Source organism: Tachypleus tridentatus, chromosome 10 (assembly GCF_004210375.1).
Source record: "Tachypleus tridentatus isolate NWPU-2018 chromosome 10, ASM421037v1, whole genome shotgun sequence".
NCBI lineage: Eukaryota > Metazoa > Arthropoda > Merostomata > Xiphosura > Limulidae > Tachypleus > Tachypleus tridentatus.
Genome location: NC_134834.1, coordinates 163,089,230 through 163,110,987, shown reverse-complemented (window position 1 = coordinate 163,110,987; position 21,758 = coordinate 163,089,230). Strand labels below are relative to the sequence as shown.

Here is a 21,758-nt window from a genome sequence, read left to right as displayed (position 1 = left end):
GGAACAATCAGCTGTGTAGAAATTTAGCGATACCTAGAACATATCTCCTAACAATTTTGACTCGTGAAATGGGTAGCACATGCGCCCTCGAAAAAAAGGCACTATTGTTTTCTCTTCACAAAACGGTCAGCTCCTTCAGAATTCCTTCTGGTAAGATCTCTTGCCAATTTAAGAGTAGCGCTACCTACAGTTTCTTTTTTCACTTCTTGGATTTGTATTATTTTTGCATTATTTTTAATAAATATTATTTTTGCCTCGATTTTAATATTTTGTTCAGTCTCTTTCATTCAATTCAGTTGGCCCGTGGGGACGCTATAATGTCACGGTCAATCCCATTATTCGTTGGTGAAAGAGTATCCCAAGAGTTGGCGGTAGGTGGTGATGACTGACTGCTCTAGTCTTACACTGCTAAATTAGGGGCGGCTAGCACAGATAGACCTCGTGTAGCTTTACGCGGAATACAAAACAAACCAAACCAATCAATTCAGTTAAATTCAAAAATTCAGCTTCAACTCTGTATAAATTTGCTGACATTCTTCGTGTAATTGCAGTCATTAACCTTTCCTTTACTAATAGATAAAAACATTATTGTAATTGTAGCTCAAATCAATGCCACCTCAATCAATAACATAAAATAATAATAGGTGTGTCTAATAATTAACAATCTGATTGCTATAAACGGTGGGATATATATGAGTGGAATCATGTTTATTTGAACTTTTATGTCTTATGTAAAATTTTGACTTCAAAAGAAATATGCAATGAAAGCAGGAGCGTATTTGGCTTAACAGTATGTCAAAATATATTAATTAAAGATCAAGAAATTATTTCGAGTTATAAATTAACATTCTAGTTTTGTTATGTGCACAGCAACATCAAAACATTAAAAATTCTCAGTACGCTCATACCCACCCAGTTTGTTTGTTTAAAATCAAGCACAAAGCAACACAATGGGCGATCTGTGGTCTGCCCACCACGGATATCGAAACCTAGTTTCTAGCGGTGTGAGTGTGCAGATATGCCGCTGTGCCACTGGTGGGTTATCCATTTAGAGTGATTAAAACAACGTGCAACGTAGCTGTTACCTCATTCTGAATTTGGTTCTATATATAAATCTCTTCCATTTTGACACAAATGTATACCATTATCTGATCCAATACTCTAATAATACTTCTTCAAGTTAAGCAGCTTACAATATGTGCGCTATCGAAACTAGCATTTTTATCCATCAAACAAAAATAAGGTCTAATGACACCTAACAGTAGTTACTATAATGTTCACCAAGCCGTCACAGAGATATTCCAACACTTTAACATTTAATGTAATGCACTCCATTTTCGTAACATTACGTTCAATGTTTATTGTAAAACAAAAAATTCTCGTTTCTACAGAAGCTTTTCAAACAGTGATAGTTTTTTTTATAGTTCCAGAGTGATTAAGAATAGCTGAAACATTTTTATCTTACTTTTCAAAAACGATTCGCCACAAAGAAAATCGAATTACAAACTTCTCCTAAGTTGTTTTTAAAAATGTCACTAGGTTAACAGAAGAAAAATAAGTGCGTTTATGTTAAAATCAAAGTATTATAACTCGATGTTAATGAATGGCTTATTAGTGGGTATTGAGATAATAAAATTTATTTTTATGACGCAAGCATCAAACAGCAATCATTAATCAGTTAGCGGGGTATAATTATCACAGGTCTTATGTCAGTTTTAATTAGATAGTTCTTTTAATAATCTCGCTTGATCACGACAGAAGAACAACCATTAGTCTTGTTTCCCAGGTACTTTTTTTTTACATTAACTTCGGAATCAGCTAGAATTTGTTTTCAATAACAATGAGCTTTCATATACATTTTTTTTGCTAGGTTCTCCATTATATGGGCCTGACATGGCCAAGCGTGTTAAGGCGTGCGAGTCGTAATCTGAGGGTCGCGGGTTCGCATCCCCGTCGCGCCAAACATGCTCGCCCTTTCAGGCGTGGGGGCGTTATAAAGTGACGGTCAATCCCGCTATTCGTTGGTAAAAGAGTAGCCCAAGAGTTGGCGGTGGGTGGTGATGACTAGCTGCCTTTCCTCTAGTCTTTCACTGCTAAGTTAGGGACGGCTAGCACAGATAGCCCTCGAGTAGCTGTGTGCGAAATTCAAAAACAACAACAACAACTTCTCTATCATACAAAGCATAACTTCATAGGACAGGCAGCAAAGGTACTATAATACACTTTTCATTACGCTTAACAGGGCGTTGTTACATGTTACACTTTACTGTGGGCTTCTCCCCCGTTTCTGCCGAAGAAACATAAAGCAGATGGTTTCATCTCTCTCCTGTTTTAACCCATTCTCTATGGTACGACTTGTTTACAAAAATATCGTCTTTCGTTATTAACCTTTCGTTTCAGTAACAAATATTTCAAACGACAAAAAATTGAGTAAGTAAAAGGAGAAGCAAATTAGGTGCAGAAATATTAGTTCTGTCTCCCGAATTCCTGAGGACAATAAGATATCTAAAGTAATAAAGTTATATCGGAACACCATTGAGGTGTGCCTAACCTAATACTTTAAATAACACTGTTGTTGATGTTTAGCCCAAAGTTAAAGGTGAATGACTGGAATTAAAACTCAGATCAAACTGTTGTTCAAGTTATTTCACTGTTTTATCAAAATTGTGCAAAGATATAACGAAAGCTGTAAATATGATATTTGAGAACCAATTTATCAACAAAATACCTTTGACCTTAGTGCACATTTAGTATGTTCAACTTGAACAACACCTTATGCAGTGCAGGATCTAAATGTCACAGCCAGGGTTAACGCAGAGCCATATCTAATTTAGAACTGCTGAAAAGAAGGAAGTCAACCATTTATCAGCAATCGCCGTCTAAATGTTTACTCTTAAACGAGTGGTCAGATTAAACTTATAAAATTTCCAAAGTTGAAAGTGCGAAGCATGATTCACAAAACTTTGCAGCTCGAATCTTGGACCTCCTGATCCCCAACTTGGAAGAAAAAAATATGAAAAACTAGGGCATGCTAGGACCGATTCTAGTCAAATGTACACTGATCTCGTGTGGTTGTTTGTGGTTGTAAATCATTTACATATAAAATCGCTGAATTTCTTCGTGACACACTTTTCAAATCACACGATTTTCGAATATGACACTCCCATCTGGTGCTTTTCGTACATTCTCACGCCTTAACTTGACAGTCACATGTTTTCCTAGAGTTTGTTAGTATTAAATGTTCAAGTCCTAATAAATCTTAATAATATTAAGAATTTTTAATTGGCCCAAATAAGCACGTGACCTACGAACCTAATAAGTAAGATAACATTAAAATTGGGTTCAAAAGACAAAATGAACAAAGAGGAAAAGTTAAGATAAAGTGACCTGCAAATATGGACTTTTCTCTTTTTTTTTTTGCTTCCAATAGAATTTTACTAATATATTTAGTGACATCACGCCTACACGTGTAGCTGAAGTTACCGCCCACAGTCCCAGTAAGGGAACAGCAATAGAAAAGATGTATACCACAGAAAACATCGTATGAAAACAGAGGTGGCAGCCGTTACTCCAAGCCTAGACGTCGAACCAGTTTCGTTAGCCTTTCGACCACGTGCAACGAGGAGCATTGGCTGGAACTGTACTAGGGTGAAAGTATTTAAGCGGTCAGCACGGCCAACTCCTGATGCAAGAAGTCTTCCTTCCAGTATATTGTCCAAGAATATTCGTTTACAAACCAGTAATTCCAGTGTTTTAAGGAGTAACGTTAATGATATAGAGAGGTTAGGTTTCACTTACCCAAATATTACAGAGAAAGAAAGTTAGGTGTGGAAACAATGGAATATCTGCTGTACAGAAAATTCTTTTTTTTCCTACTTCTGACACTCAGCACCAATCCTGTAATCCAGTGCAGAAGGATCCCTCGATGGCACATAAAAATGGTTCAAAGCCAAGGGTATTTATTGTTCTTTATTTCCTAAATTTGTTTAAAATTGTTTGGGTCTTTTTTCTTTTTTTGTAACCTGAATCTTGTTTTTTGAGGTATTTCATCAAAAAGCTCACTAGGATGTCTCCACACGGCTATTCATAATTTTGAAATAATAGACTAGAGTGAAGGTAACTAATTAACAGCACTCTCCGTCAACCATGAGGCTACTATTGTCTGACCGGATAGTAAAATTTGTTTGCCACTCTTATAACGCACTCGGGGATTAAAAAAAATACGGCACGTTTTTTTTTTTTTTCGGTAAGGGGCTGCGAACTTGCACTGTGAGATTACCAGTCAGAATGCAGTGAGCACTAGACAACGCCCAACCCCAGAACTGAAGAATTTAACCTTCTTCATCCCATGTTGCATGTAAATTTTGTACGCTCAAGTTTCAAATAAAACGTAGCTTAGGATCAAGGATAGTCGAGTAACATTATCATTGTTTCGTTATAGTAAAACAGTAAAATGGGTTATATGAACAGTAGTTCACAGTGAGGAATCGAACCTCGGATTTTATTACTGTAAGGTCTTAAACGTACTACTGATCAAGCAGCAGATTCAAGTGCAATATAACATACGATTATGTGCAAAAATAACTTTAGACTGAAAATAGTCGATTGAAAAACTAGCATAAGATTATTCAAATAAGCTATTTTAGTTATCCAGCACTGAAGTAAAAAGGTTCATTAAAAGAAGTAAGAAGCTGATAAAAGAAAACTAGTTGTGTTATTTGTCAGTGATTGATAGTTTGACATGTTATGATTTTGGTGATAAAAATAGTGGTGGAAATTATGAAAGAAAAATAGAAGTGACAGCATGTAAATTAATTTCATATTATTATCGGTATATAAATGTTAACTTGTGTGGAATTTCGCACAAAGCTACTCGAGGGCTATCTGTGCTAGCCGTCCGTAATTTAGCAGTGTAAGACTAGAGGGAAGGCAGCTAGTCATCACCACCCACCGCCAACTCTTGGGCTACTCTTTTACCAACGAATAGTGGGATTGACCGTCACATTATACGCACCCACGGCTGGGAGGGCGAACCTTTTTAGCGCGACGCGGGCGCGAACCCGCGACCCTCCGATTAGAGTCGCACGCCTTACCCGCTTGGCCATGCCAGGCCCAATAAATGTTAACTCAGTTTTCATTTGTCATAGTTGTTTTATGAATGAAAAACCTACCTGGCCATGCAGGTGGCATTCAATCGAGAACCTAACTCAGGCATTAAATTAAACATAAAAGGTTCTTTATCTTTACACCTAAAGTGTGAAAAATATCTGTGCAGTGGTTGCTTTACTCGTTTCAATTATTTAGGGGCTAGTTTTGTAAGACATTATGTCCGTAGTACACAATCGATTTGAAAATTTAGAAACTTGTCTAAAGTATCTAATTGATTTGTTTGTTTGGAATTAAGCACAAAGCTACATAATGGGCTATCTGTGCTCTGCACACCACAGGTAATGAAACTCGGTGTTCAGCGTGTGAGTCCGCAGACATGCCACTGTGCCCCTGGGGAGGGGGGGGGTATGGTTTGTAGGTGTTATTCTAATCCTTGTTTTTTTAAGTAATATTTTGTTTTTCTGAACGTGTGTGAAAGAAAGTTTACATGCTACGTTTGATCATTCAGACTTTTTTTCCAAATATAAAAAGTTTCACTTAAGTTCCCATCAGCATGGAAAATAAATACTGATTTCGCTTTTGCACTAAGTGAGCTTTCAAATTTCTCTTAATTAAATCTTTTTTGTTGTTGTTGTTCTACATGTTGGGTAAAGTTAACTAACGAAGTTAAGATAACTCACTTCCTGTATTCGACCACACGCTGAAGATATTACATAACGTTTGTTGGTATCATTATGAAGAGTTTACGTACTCATAGTTCAAGTGGAGAAGCGCTCCTATACAGAGAATCCGTTGTATGAATCAGCCTGCATGCCTTATGTGTAAACAATTGTAAGGACAAAAAATATGAAGAGAAAGCGTTTTAGGAGTATTATCGCTTGAAAACATATGTGCAATTTTTGAGGATGAAAGAAATGATATCAGTACTTAAAGAAACCACTTACGCATCAAACGTTATCCAAATTCGCCATTGAGTCTATATGCGTTTGCAAAGCACGTGATGCTAAAGAATGACGAAGGATAAAGTTTTAGGGTTTATATGGACACGTAAAAGTGATGTTACTTATGAAACGTTATCCAAATCATTCGGATGGTCGTCTCAAACTGTCTCGTTTATCACCTCTAATGTAAAATACGTTTATTTTAAAAAAATGTATATTACTCGTTATGTCCGTTTTCGAAAACTGAAAACATGCAACTGCTCGGAATTCTGTTCTATCAACAATCAATAAATATGCTAAATATACTAAAATATTTGTATGTTCACGTTATTGATTTGTTGATGTGCATAATTATTAGCACTTTAGCAAAAAGTTTCAAATTTTTTGTTTGTTTTTTAATTTCGCGCAAAGCTACACGAGGGCTGTCTCCGTTAACTGTCCCTAATTTAGCAGTGTAATACTAGAGGGAAAACAGCTAATCATCACCGCCTACCGCCAACTCTTGGACTGCTCTTTTACCTACGAATAGTGGGATTGACTGTAACATTATAACGCTCCCAGGGCTGAAAAGTCGAGCATATTTGGTGTGACGGGGATTCGAACCCGCGACCCTCAGATTACGAGTCGAGTGCCATAATCAGCTGGCCATATTGGGCCGAAAAGTGGAGTAATTGTCATTAACATTCTTGAAAATGGATTAGTAATTTAAATTAAAGTTTTCATTATATATATAGCTTAACGTACAAGTAATACAATACCCTTTTTCTGTGATTCTTCAGTGCAAATTAAAATGTCGTAAATCTAATTTAAATACATGATTCCGTTACTTTGTATTCATGCTAACAATGCTGTCACTTCTAATTAGCTCAAATAAAGCTGTTTTTTCTTACTAGTATACTTAATAATTTTTTCTATTTTTTATAAATAAATATAACGTTTAGTGATGCAAATGATGCTATTGTCACTCATTAAGTCAAATTATGTTACCTTTAATTTTTGTAAATGATGTTACATTTAATCTATGTTGATGATACTGTTATATATCGTGAATTAAAATTATGTTTTAATCTTTCATCGGTGTGAATGATATTATAACCTCACATGGATACAGGTAATGCTGTCATCTTTTATGGGTGTAAATGATATTATCACCTCACATGGGTGTAGATAATGTTGTCATATTTCCTGGGTGTAAATGATAATGTAACCTCTCATGGATACAAATGAAGTTTTTATGTCTAAACAGTTCAATCATTATGGTATCGTTCATGGTTGCATCAAATACTGTTTCTTCTCTGGGTGCGAAATTTGGAACCCTTCCAAGAACGTGACGTTGTAAGTACTACATGATGGCTAAAACCCTGGAAGTGAAGATCAATTAGAATTATATAAAAAATTGTTTTTTTAATTTTATTTACTTAGCATACACGTGGCTTGTAAGTCTCAAATGATGCCTCGCCTTTTGGTGTAACAGATCTTCTGTCTTCATATTTAAACTCTCACATCTACCCGGAAATCGTAGCCTAGTTTTTAATAAAACAAACACCTAAGAACGAGGGTATTTATTTAACGATTTCCTGAAACTTTTTTTCAATCTTTATACGTAGTATTTGTATCTATGGTAAAATTACTTAGGCTATCTCCTGCCGTCACTAACTTTGAACTCATGACTAGAGAGCATACAGCCAGTCAACATCATCCATACTCCACAATAAAAGATTTATTGTCACGCCCACAGTTTAAATAAACTTAGGGAAGGGGGAGTTTGTGGTATCTAATAGATTCAAATCCGGGTCTCTAGCACCGAAACCATAGCTCCACTACAAGATCAACTGGTGCCTTAATATTTAATAACAGTTTGGTTTTGGTTAGACCTCAGTGAGGTAGTTTCGGCGGTCAGTATAGTACAGCTACTAACTCGTCTCTTGCCAAGATAATAACTGTGTTTACTGGCTTTCAGTAATCAGTATTGTTTAATAAGGTACTAGTAATAAACAGTACGAATATATCGTCCGAATTTTTTATCTAAATTAGACATTTCATACATTTAGTAAACCCTCTTCTTGGCCTTAGGTCCACATTTAACTCCTTGCTGAATTTGGAAAGCATCAAAGACTGAATATTTAAACCTGTTTGGCATTTCCATACATTTGTTATTAGTTCAGTATATACAAAAGTGTATACTGACTATCACTTAGTTTCTCAACCTTGCTATCTTCTGATAATTAAGCTCAGGACACATGATCCACATGTGTTTCTTTGAAGACGTTCATAACTCAAAGTCGCAGATCTGCGATGCAAATAAAAATATTAAATGCTCCACAAAGTCATAAAAATCCACACAGGAAATAAGTAATCATTGATAATTCGTCTCATAATATGCAATAATAAACTCTATAGTTGAAAAATATATTTACGGTGTCGGTTTATTCTAAAACCAAAAATATATAAATTTAGGTAAATTTGATTTTAGTTTACCCTGAGTACTGCTTAGCCATGTATATGGCTTAAATTAAAAATCCCTCATTAATGTAATGTTGCATTTTTACATTATGATAAAAAAGACGGCATGTCAATAAGTAGATTAACCACCATGTAATTGGGTATCTGCAGTGCATAATATCAGATACAAATTTTATTTTAATAATAATAAAAAGTACATTCTGTAATGGCGCCTGTCTCTCCCCAATATCGTAAGATCATCATAGGGCATTTCTTATACTACCAATCAACAGTGTGCGACTCGATTGTAAAGAAAGAAAAATATAACTTGTGCTTAAGCGTCTCATTAAACAAATAACTGAGAAATAGTTAATAATTTGGAACTTATTTTAAATTTATACTACCTTTAACAACAACAAAATACACTCATTTGAGCGTGAGCTTACTTTTAGAATAATCAACAGGAAACATATATATATATATATATATCATACGTGGTCTGGTCCGACTTCCTGTCTAAAATTTGTATTGGAAACTGATTCTCTTGTATAGTTTAGTTGTGTATTTTACATAATAGGCGTTACTTGATACGCATCGTAAGTACGGTGAGATACAAACCACTTGATCAATTATTATATAGGATATAGTTCAGTAATTACATACCACTAAGTTTTTAAAATGTATTACAAGAAGCTGATGGCATGCAGAGCATTTCTGTAAGATTTTGGTACTTACACAAGGCTTTTTGGATACGTTTAAAACCAGATAATCATGTTTCGTAGCTTCAAAAACGAGGTTATTATGCTTCGACCAAAGTGATATGTAGATGCGCATGCGTTCACCTATCTTGTGTAAGTTATGTTACTGTGTAGAGGTTGCTAACCTGAACAACGAATGCGAGGCTTAATACCTGGAAATACCTATTAGTTGGTAAAAGAGTAGCCCAAGAGTTGGCTGTGAGTGGTAATGACTAGCTGCCTTTCCTCTAGTCTTACACTGCTAAATTAGAGACGGCTTTGAGCTACTCTTTTACCAACAAATAGTGGAATTGGCCGGAACATTATAACGTCTGCACTGCTGAAAGGGCGGGCATGTTTGGTGCGACAGGGATTCAAACCCGCGACCCTCAGATTACAAGTGGAACTCCTTAATCCACCTGGCCATGCCGGACCCCTTAGGATTCAGATATAGTCCTTCCCAAATTTGAAACTATTAATCAAAAAGCGGGAAGCCATGCATAAGCACCCGCCTCCATAATATATTTGTATAAATTTTGAAACGAATGATGACATTGACTGTCACTTGTATAACGACCCCGAAGCTAAATGTACGGTGTGTGTTCACGTCTTGAACCTTAAGTTCTTCGATTCTCGGCCCAGTTACATTGTCACTAGACGCTTTCCAGCCCAATTAGGTAAGAACAGCCCATTAAGTGAACTATGGTTGCATTTCTTTATGATATTGTAAAACATATTGTTATTTATAGCTAAACTTACTCAAAATAAGCACAGTTCATATCCTCAATCGACTATAATTTTGAGTGTTCTTAATAGATTAAATTTGTTAATGTAGAAGATGTCGTGTAATATTTAACCCCTCTCGTCACTAAATAGAAAGCATGATTCTGTTCAGATTTTGTCAGTACTTCACACGATTCCTTGATTACTAAATACTAATTTTCGACTATATTTTATCCCACTTTCAGTTGGTGATCTGAGACATCTTCAAGGAATTCCTGAAAAGGGATATTTTTGTCTTGGTAGTTGGTGGATTCATTTGGTTGAATTTCGCGCAAGCTACACGAGAGACATCTGCGCTAGCCGTCCCTAATTTAGCAGCGTAAGACTAGAGAGAAGCCAGTTAGTTATCACCACCAGCCGCCAACTCTTGCGCTATTTTTTTACCAACGAATAGTGAACGTTACATTATAATGCCCCCATGGCGAGCATGTTTAGTATGACGGAGATTCCAACCCGCGACTCTCAGATTATGAGTCGGGCGCTTTAACCACCTGGCCAGCCTGGGATTAGGTGGTAAGATTAGATTCTATGCCATTTTGATAGAGAGACTGGCGCGATTCTCCTCAACTGTTTGTGTGCTGATGAATTGTTTGTTTGTTTGTTTTGGAATTTCGCACAAAGCTACTCGAGGGCTATCTGTGCTAGCCATCCCTAATTTTGCAGTGTAAGACTAGAGGGAAGGCAGCTAGTCATCACCACCCACCGCCAACTCTTGGGCTACTCTTTTACCAACGAATAGTGGGATTGACCGTCACATTATACACCCCCACGGCTGGGAGGGCGAGCATGTTTAGCGCGACGCGGGCGCGAACCTGCGACCCTCGGATTACGAGTACCACGCCTTACGCGCTTGGCCATGCCAGGCCCTGATGAATTGTCTAGAAATATAATTTTATGAACGAGCATCAGTGTTATTACGGATGTTCTTCCCAATGTGTTGCAGAAACGGGACGCGAACAGAAAATTCCCAGATTCATAACCAGTTAATAGATAAAAAGTATTAAGTGTTTTGGTCATTAATCATTTTTTTAAAAGTCCTTAATCCTGTTTCTTTTGCGGTTTTTATTTTGAGTTATATTTTAAACCAATAGATAAAGGCATTATAATTAACAATTACGTTTTTCATATCACGCAAGCTTTTAATATCACGTGATCAAAAAGGGGTCTTAATATTCGCCAAAAAACTTTCACAATTATTTACATCACACCATAATAATCGTTTTACGTCATACACTGGTATCATTCAAAATGTATAACAATGACGTCGTACTTGCTATTTTCAACAATAATCAAGCAGAACGGGATTTAATACTATTAACTATACATAATAAACATTAATACCTTAGGCCCGGCATGGCCAAGCGTGTTAAGGCGCGCGACTCGTAATCTGAGGGGCGCGGGTTCGCATCCCCGTCGCGCCAAACGTTCTCGCCCTCTCAGCCGTCGGGGCGTTATAATGTTACGGTCAATCCCACTATTCGTTGGTAAAATAGTAGCCCAAGAGTTGGCGGTGGGTGGTGATGACTAGCTGCCTTCCCTCTACGTCTTACACTGCTAAATTAGGGACGGTTAGCACAGACTGCCCTTGAGTAGCTTTGTGCGAAATTCAAAAAACAAACAAACAATTAATACCTTATTATAGAGCTCACAGCAGACCTCTCGGAATAAAACAATTTATATATTTAATGTTAAATGTACGTAAGAAAACTTAACGTCCAAGGCGCCTTTTAATAGTTACTATTACAGTATAGCTTTCTCACCAATCATGAAAATATTTAAGTACGTATCGTTGGCACCTGAACATTCTTGAGTTAAGCCTATAAATGCTAAATCGTTAACATTTTCTTGGATGGTCTTGAAAATAGAGAGAGGACTACAACTGAGAACTACTGCGCGTCATAATTATATAAACATATCCTTTTCCACCTGGATAAGTCGAATGCAGCATACGAACCAATAATGCAAAAACAAAAAAAGTTAATTATCTTCGCTTTACAAGCAATAACGGTAATAACGTAGGCTGGTCAGGTTATTAGAGTATAGTCAATGGTGAGATCCAGAATGTTCTATAAAGCATTTTAATGAAGAGCCGAAACCAATATTCAAGTAAGATTATTTTTGTAACGAATATTTGACCTAAAATTTGATATCCGAAATTTGTTTATTGTTGTTGTTGTTTCTTTTTAATTTATTATAATTTAGAAAACCTGCATGTTCTAAATAACCCAGACATCACTTTCATTCCCTAACTGAAAACATAAACCAATTTTTCCGATTAAAACTGTTGAATACAATCTATCATCACTTATCTTTGTGTCTGTTTATCCATCATTTGAAGTTAAACGGCGTCTTAACATTCAAGAGCAATGTAACGTCACAATCAGGCAGGTCTTGTAGTACCAATAATGATCCATTTCTATCTCTAGGCAACGAGCTGCAATGATTCCAAAATCAGAAGCTTGCGCTTTATATATTCGTTGTAATTAAATTGTTCGTTTGCTCTAGTGAGATACCATACGCGCTGTGTCCACCATAGAAACCCCAAATTTTAACGTTATAAGTCTCAAAACTTATTTCTTCCCCATCGGGAATCAGTTCTAAAAGAGCTAGAAACTCAGCGTGTAAGAACTGTTTGCTTCTTTGTTTTTGAAATTTCACACAAAGCTACACAAGGGATCTCTGCGCAAGCCGTCCCTAATTTAGCAGTGTAAGACTAGAGGGAAAGCAACTAGGCATCACCACCCACCGCCAACTCTTGGGCTACTATTTTACCAACGAATAGTGGGATTGACCGTAACATTATAACGCCCGACGGCTGAAAGGGCGAGCACGTTTGGCGCGACGGGGATGCGAACCCTCGACCATCGGATTACGAGTCGAACGCCTTAACACGCTTGCACATGCCGAGCCTAACTTCATTAACAGGTTGAAAGACATTCCCACCAGAAAATGAAAAAGGCAGAAACTATATATTATTGTAATACTTAGAAGATATATTGGATATATTTTAATTGCCGTATAGATATCTCGGAATAAATCACTTCCTTAGCCAATTCTTGAATTTATTTACCGGAAGTATTTCGAATATGCAAAACGTTTGGTGCAAATATTCTTTGCCAATCAAGAGCTATTTAAACTATTAATTCTCCTTTTCAATTTGTTAAATCGACCTAATGTTTTCTAAATCACTCAATCACACTGAATTAACAATGCTAAAACAACAATGAAAGGTAGTTGTAAAATATTGCAGGTGGTTGGTAGCATATTTGGAAGATACAAATTTGAATAAAGGTGTATGTGTGTTTTTTTATAGGAAAGCCACGTCGAGCTATCTGCTGAGTTCATCGTAAGGAATCGAACCCGTGATTTTAGCGTTATAAATCCGTAAACTTACCACTGTACCAGGAGGGACTGAATAAATGTACCTCATGTTATTATCCGACACGTAAATTGTCTTTACAAGACTAAATAAATAAAACATAATACGTGATACTTTTTATCCCATTTTTCAAATAAATTTAACAAATCATAATTAATTATTCTTTTCATAAGATGTCAGTATTAGACCTATTATATTTTAAACATTACACTCTATGTCTGTCTCTTACGGATACAACAAAAAGAATGTACTTAGAATAGTATTATTATACATTTTTTCATTCTTGAAAACAGACTAGATATAAAATGTATAGTTTAAAATTTACAATGCCTAATACCAATGCCTTATGAAAAGTATAAATAGTTATAATTATGGTTTCGTTCCCTGCTGGTACAGCGGTAAATCTTCGGATTTACAACGCTAAAATCAGGAGTTCGATTCCCTTCGGTGGACTCAGCAAATAGGCTGATGTGGCTTTGCTATAAGAAAACACACGGAATACACATAATCATAGTTCACTACTTTGAAAAACAACGTTCACGTCTTGTTAATAAAACATTCTTTCAACAACTTTGGAGCCAATTTTTGCAACGCCTACTACGATTTAAAAAGAAAAATCCTCTTTTATCAAACACCAATATCCATTCCTAGAAATATGTTTTCGAGTCACTGTGTACATATATAGCTGAAATTTCATTATATGTTTTCAAGTTAGTGTTTACACACGTAATAATAACTGCATAATCTTGCACGTAGTAAAGTACTCTTATGCAACGCCTTCTGAAATTTCGATACCCGTGGTAAGAACAGCACAGATAGCCCATTCTGTAGCTTTGTGGCTAATTACAAACAAACAACGCCCTCCGGTGATTTAGCTGTGGGTTAAGGACGTATAAGGTTGAAAGTTGGATTTTAACACCAGCAATGGGAAAAACATACATAATTTGTTGTGTAGCTTTGAGTTCAGTTAACAAACACTTTTTCATCTAACATATTGTTCGATAAACCTCTCCAAATCTCAACGGCAACACCAATCATCAAACAAAACTTTACTGTATAATAAGTTAAAGTTACAAAATTAAAATCGCGTTTTGTATTATTTTTCTTTTTAAACTAATCAAGTACGTTGTGTGCTTTGTAAAACTTTTAAAATATTGTATTACCAGAATTAAGTTTTCCTAGTCACGTTTCAGTAAGACAAAACCATCATGTCATTTTCACAAACGAGTTTGGCCCGGCATGACCATGTGGTTAACGTACCCGATTCGTAATCCGAAGGTCGCAGGTTCGAATCCCTATCGCACCAAAGATACTCGCCTTTTTAGCCATGGGGCGTTATAATGTGACGGTCAATCCCACTATTCCTTGGTAAAAGAGTAGTCCAATAGTTGGCGGTTTGGTGGTGATGAACAGCTAGATTCTCTCTGGTCTTACACTGCTAAATTAGGGACGGCTAGCCCTTGAGTAGCTTTGCGCCAAATACAAAACAAACCAAATAAAAGAACGAGTTTGTTAACAATTTTTCTATTCGAAACATAACCTACTGAAATATTACACTTTTTCAACTTCAAGCGTTTAAAATGTTTAAAGAATCATTTTTCAATAATTAATGTTTACTTTTGAAATGCAACTATAGATAGTAAAATGTTAAATTTCTGGAATAGATCACTGAGTCACAACATTTCCTGAAATGTCTACTTTCTTAAATTGCTCATAGAGAAAAATTTGTTTTAATGTTATAAGATAAGCACAAAGCTACACAATGGGCTATCTGTGCTCTGCCCACCACGGGTATCGAAACCAGGTTTCTAGCATCGCTGGTCCATAAGCAAAGCGCTGTGTCACTAGGGGGTCGTGGAGAAAGCAGCGTAAAAGCAAATAATATTGCATGAATGCTAGATATCATATAAATAAACGATTCTCAACTTATGAAACAAAAATAATTATTTAACTAATATTTAGAATTAGTCTCAGAGTGTAATGTGATACTAAGATAGAAAACATCTGATTAAAAACGTGGAATTACTGAATATACATTTAAACCAAATAGGCTTCGTTAGGCTTTTGAAAATCAATTGAAACGATCGTATAAAGTAATAATTAGAATATTGGTAAAAGTGAAAGACGGACAAAATTATTCAATCAATTCTATGCGATCTGTTACGCTACATAAAGTTTGTTTGGACAGTAATGCAATATAATGTGCTTTTATCTAGATGTCCCCCACTGGTACAGCGGTAAGTCTACAGATTTACAACACTAAGATCAGGGGCTTGATTCCCCTCGGTGGACTTAGCAGATAGCCTGATGTGGCTTTGCTATAAGAAAAACACACACACACTTATCTAAATTCGAATTATAAGAGTTGACAGAAATGTTGGACAGAGGTAAGTTTATGGACTTACAACTCTAAACTCGTGGTTCGATTCACTCTCGTTAAACACAGCACATATCCCAATGTGGCTTTGTTCTAAAACAAACAAACAAACAAACAGAAAATAGTTTTACTTATTTGTTCACTGACATTAAAATGGTTCTTAAATTACCAAAAAACATCATTATTTTCAGGATAACGTTAATAGTCTCTTTTGCACCTTTCTTTTTTCTAGACGAACTGCAAATTAACTTCACGTTTAAATATTGAGCAGAAAACGTAAGTTGCACTTGTCTCAAGTGTTAAGCATTTTATATCTTTGGTTCTATTGCTTACTACAATCAAACAAACAACTACGACAAACAAAGAAACTGAAAAATGGAGTCTTTGGCAGTTATGAAATTTCCAAACCAAACATTTGTATCTTGAAAAAGTAAACGTTTGACTTATGTTTCCTAAATAATATAAGATTTTACAAAACGTCTCTTTACTTTATTTTTACTGGTTCTAACAGTGACCGTTACGTTTTTTTTTTTATAGTGGTCAGTGAAATATAGCGGTACAAGTAAGTCGATGTCCATACTATCATCTTAAACCACACATCTCACACCAGCACGATTAATAGTTGTTTTTTATGTTTTATTGTATGTCGTAGCTATGTATAAATAATTTAACTCAAATATTCTTGTAGTTTTAAATAACACAGCTATAAAAACGTTGGCAGAACAAATAGATATACGTCGTAGTGAGCTGATGTTTAAAATCTATAATACAATCTGTGTGAGTAATTAACACCAATGTAGCCAATTACTTTGAAAATCTAATATGTAAATTTTTCCAATATATGTTAACATATACCATCAAAAAAGACTAGGTTATCATTAAAACATGGATGGTTCTTATGTACGTATACGCGTATAAGTAGTAGTCAATTCGTATTCAAAGCGCAGAGAAGAAAGTGAAATTGATTGGTACCAGCTCCCACGTGGAAAGATTTATCGTGTTAAACGGGAAATATGCACTCTCGTGTTCTGACAGTCAGTCACGTGTAGATATATAAAGTGCACTTCATGGTTGGGCTTTTCACAACGCTATCGTTAACCACAATCATGTTACACTGCATTTGTTGACAATAATGAAAAGTTATCAGCTGAAATTTTCCTCCCCTGGTCAACATAACTTATATATTGATCCGAGATATGACTGTAAAATACGCAAATAAATTATACAAACAGACAGCACTAATATAACCAGGATGTTTGGATGATCTCGTATTACGAGCTCTTAATAGTAGGGAAAAAACTGATGATTTTGGGGTGAGTTATGTTGCAGAATTATTTCAGTACAGGAGTTGTTACATTCATGTCTTGTATATTATACAACATAATCAAATAAACGTTAACAAAGATTCACTAGAATTCCACTGAATTTAAATCAAACGTGACAATGAAGCACACTTCATGTCTCATTTACTTGCTCTGAAGACTAAATGATTTAATGTTTTCATTTCATCCTAACCTGAAACTAGAAGCTGCATAAAGCAGAAACAGCAAATTTTCTGTTGTTTGCTTTGTTTGTCACTTTGCATTCGTAAACAGTTTTCACGGTAAAAAAGCAGAAAGTCGCACATAATTGCAAGTCAATAAAAATACATAGATAGATATACAAGAAGTGCCATCTAATGTGAATTATTTCGTAGCTTCACAAGAGATAAACTGTCTGAAAAATAAATTCATGTAAATTCAGTAAAATAAACAGACACATAGAACAAAAAAATATTTGTTTACTTTGAATTCCGCGCAAGACTAAACTAAACTCCTTAATTTAGTTGTAATGGACTAAGGGAAGGAAACAACTCGACACCATTCTAAGCTAACTCTAAGGCTACTCTTTTAGATACGAATAGTGAGAATGATCGTCACATTATAACGCCCTCATGGCTGAAAGGACGAACATGTTCGATGACATGGGTACAGGAAAGTATTTATACGGAATAACAGCACTATAGGCAAGATGGCAGAATCCATTCAACATCTTAGAATAAATGATCGTTGTGTATTCTCTCGTAGTATCAGTAGCTCAACAGTAAGCTTAAAAACGTACAACTCTGGAATATTTGACCCGTTTTCCCATGACAGACAGCGCGGTTAGTCAGTTGTGTATTTGTGCACAATAACAAACAAACAGTCTCTAACAGTAAAAAGTGTTGTTAAAATCGTTCAACAAAAAGCAACGAGACTACCTTATAGATATATTTTGATATTGTAGCATTATGCAACTCGATACATATTAGAAAACGGTGTTAAAAAAACGAAACAAACTGACATGTGATGTTATTGAGGTCAAATCTGACAGGATTTTTGTAATTTTTTCTCATTTTTTGTTAAAGTAGTGGGAATTGGGACTCTAGAAGAAGGTGTCATAAATAAGCCCATGTTGATACAAACCACTGACTGATGCCTCTGCTAGTACAGCGGTAAGTCTACGGATTCACAGCGCTAAAATCAGGAGTTTGATTCCCCTCGGTGGACTCAGTAAATAGCCCGATATGGCTTTGCTATTAAGAAGCATACAAACCGCTGATACACGAAGCATTGACGATCATTAATTTCTAAAAAAAATTTGAAGTATTATTTTAGTGTATAAAAAGCAAAGAATGCTGAGTTTCTCATGTGTATAAATAAAACATCGGAAAAGGTTCTGACGTATGTCGCTAGTCATAGGTTTTTTCCTGGCCGTATTGCACTGTCGGCTGATCAACAACTCATGGTGAACGAAATAAACATGTGCTAAACATATTAACCATGTCTATACCTGTTGTGCCACGTGATTCTTGAAAATATACCAATATTTCTTGTAAAATGTGATTAACCTTTGTTATCGTTTAAATTTTGTTATTTAAAAAGAAAAAAAAACTTCTTTTAAACGATGCCTGGCATCTTGATTTTTCGATCTCAAATTATTAGTTCACCTAAATTATTTTTTATATTTTGTGCACATGAAAATACTGCGTGAATAAATACTTTTAACTGCTAACTTAAAAGTTATCATTTATGGATATTTTAACAAGTCACAGCATCAGATAAAGTTGACAATACAATCCATATCCACTGTCTAGAATCGAATGAATAGATAAAACTTAAAATCCTACTCAGCTTCTTAATAGTTGTCTCACTGATTAAATGTTTAAATATCGTTGAGGGAATACTAGACAGATATTAACATATAAAACAAATTATGTGTGCAAATAAACAAAAAAAAAGTACAAATTTCAATTTAAACACGTGCTGCCATCTAGTGAAAATCGTTATCATAAACCCTATTTTTTGGCATCATTTTCTTGCATAAGTTAGTTTATAATAATTAGGTTGTAATAGTATTAGCTATAAAACTAAAAATAATGTTTGAAATTAATATTACGTGACTAACACAATATTCATGGATATGATAATCTTTACTTTTCTCCAATTCCAGTACAAAAGATTCTGATAAATGTTTGTATCACGTTTTCTTTGCAAGGGTTTTAAAATATCGTATACAAAATCAAAAATACTAGCTCTGTTTTTATGGAAGCTTGTCTTTCAAACCACTAACATCTGTGCAATTCTAACAGTTTGCAGCTCGAAAAATTAACAGTTTAATAAACACTAGTTGAATAATGATATGTATTTCATTTTTAATATTGATATATTAGGCCTAACACCTGTGCTGTTGAGGAAGTTCCGGGAACTAATAAAAAGTATTGGACAGAATGCAAATATTGGATGAACAGGGAAATATGTGGCGTCAAAACGTAAGTCAACTTGTACTTAAACTAATAGTAAATTACAACTAATGACAATATCATAACGAAATCTAAAGATTACTTTGTCAACCTCATAAGATTAGCTGAAAATATTAATATTTTTATCAATATTCTGTGATTATTTAATTTGTTTAATACTTAAATTATATAATACAATTTTTATAGGTCCTGTTTTGGTTGGTTTTTTTTTTTTTCCTTTTACATTGAAACTGTAGATTATTATGTTTTACAAAGTATTGTACATATCTTTACGTTCCCTGGACTTACAACGCTAAAATCCACGGCTAGATTCCCAGCGGTGCACAAAGCAGATAATCAGTGTATCTTTGCTCTTAAATAAAACAAACAAACGTATTTGTATATAAAAAACATATTTAAAGTACGATTCGTCGTCGTAACAAAAATGAGGTTTGGCTTGTTTTGGATTTCACGCAAAGCTACACAAGGGCCATCTGCGCTAGCCGTCCTTAATTTAGTAGTGTAAGACTAGAAGGAAGGCAGCCAGTCGTCACCACCCACCGCCAACTCTTGGGCTACTCGTTTACCAATGAACAGTGAGATTTGTCGTCATATTATAATGCTCCCACAGCTATGAGGGCGAGCAAGTTTGGTGTGTTGACGATTCGAACCCGCGACCCGCAGTTATGAGTCGGGTACCTTAACCACCTGGCCGTGCTCGGCCCAACAAAAATTATATGAAAATTTTTCGTCATCTTTGTAGTTATGTGATCAAACATTTATAAACAAATCAAACAGCCTAACTAAAATATTGCAGTTTCTCTTTTCAACTATTTATTTGTGTCTTAAATTAAATAAAAACATTTTAATGTTTAATTAAGTTTACCAAAGTATTAACTGAGAGAAAGATGCTGTGCGATTTATTTTTCATTCGTAGTTTTTTATTTGTTTGTTCTTATACACAAAACTGTATGGAATACAAAGTTTTCATTTAATGCAGTGATCGAACTCCAAATTTGGAAATTATAAGCACCCAAATCTTTTATAGTATTACTTGGTTACTTCATAATAAATTAATTTTAAACCTTTATTACAGATATATTTAGCACAATATGGTTTTCATCACGAACTACCCATAATAACGAACGAAATGATATAATTCTCAAACTGTGATAACCTGACGTGTCCTGGTGTTTAGAATGCTCAACTCAAAATCTGTGTGTCGCGGGTTCATAGAACATGCTCGCTGTTTTAGCCGTGAGGAATTCATAATGTGACGGTTAATGATACTATTCGTTAGCAAAAGAGTAGTCTAAGAGTTAGGGCCTGGAATGGCCAGGTGGTTAAGGCACTCGACTCGTAAACTGAGGGTCGCGGGTTCGAATCCCCGTCACACCAAACATGCTTGCCCTTTCATCTATGGGGTCGTTATAATGTTACGGTCAATCCCGCTATTCATGAGTAAAAGAGTAGTCCAACAATTGGCGGTGGGTGGTGATGACTATCATACATTGCTAAGTTAGGGACGGCTAGTTTTACGCGAAACTCAAAAGAAAACAAACAAAACTAAGAGTTAGCGGTGGGTAGTATTGACTATCTGCCTTTCCCTCTAGCCTATCACTATTAAATTAAGGACAGCTAATGAAGATAGCTTGAAAATAGTTCTGCGCGAAATTTAAAACAAATCAAACTCATCTAACTGCGTTACGTGGAGTCAATGGTACGCAAAAAAAGTAATGTAAAAACTGTGAAATGTTCCGGACTTATACAGCTAGAAACCGTGTTTTGATACCCGAGGTGAGCAGAGCAGAGGTAACCCTTTATGTAGCTATGTGCTTAATTTCCAAACACATACTTGATGTGCCCCTCAGCGTTGAGTCTGAAAGTTCAGATCGTTAAATTCAAGTTTCGTACTCGCAGTGAGTAGAGCACAGATAGCCCATTGTGTAGTTTTGTGTTTAACAACATGAAAAAACTAAGTAATTCCATAATTTTGTGGTAAAGTATCGTAAAATGGCAAATTCGTAAAAGGTAAACACCTATAAAGTTATAAAATGAGTTAAATCTATGTCTAAAAAATAAGGTCATGTTATTCCTTTGTTTTTTGTAATTGATTTCTGTCTCCGCTTCAGTTGTTAAAAGAATGATCTTACACATAAACATTGCAAACTTCAAAACATCATAAAAAAATAAGCGTGTTTCTCGCTGCTTTCCAGAAAGAACTTCTTTG

General features: G+C 35.3%; 1 protein-coding gene across 1 annotated transcript in view; it reads left to right on the top strand.

Annotated features, from left to right (window-relative positions):
• The first annotated feature begins 3,520 nt into the window (after positions 1–3,520).
• The window catches only part of LOC143230818 (transforming growth factor-beta-induced protein ig-h3-like), a 43,998-nt gene continuing 25,760 nt past the window's right edge, over positions 3,521–21,758 (top strand). The window contains exons 1-2 of the mRNA XM_076465001.1: positions 3,521–3,955; positions 19,460–19,558. Coding sequence (XP_076321116.1) covers positions 3,837–3,955; positions 19,460–19,558 — 218 coding nt within the window. The 5' untranslated portion in view covers positions 3,521–3,836. The remainder of the gene's footprint in view (positions 3,956–19,459; positions 19,559–21,758) is intronic.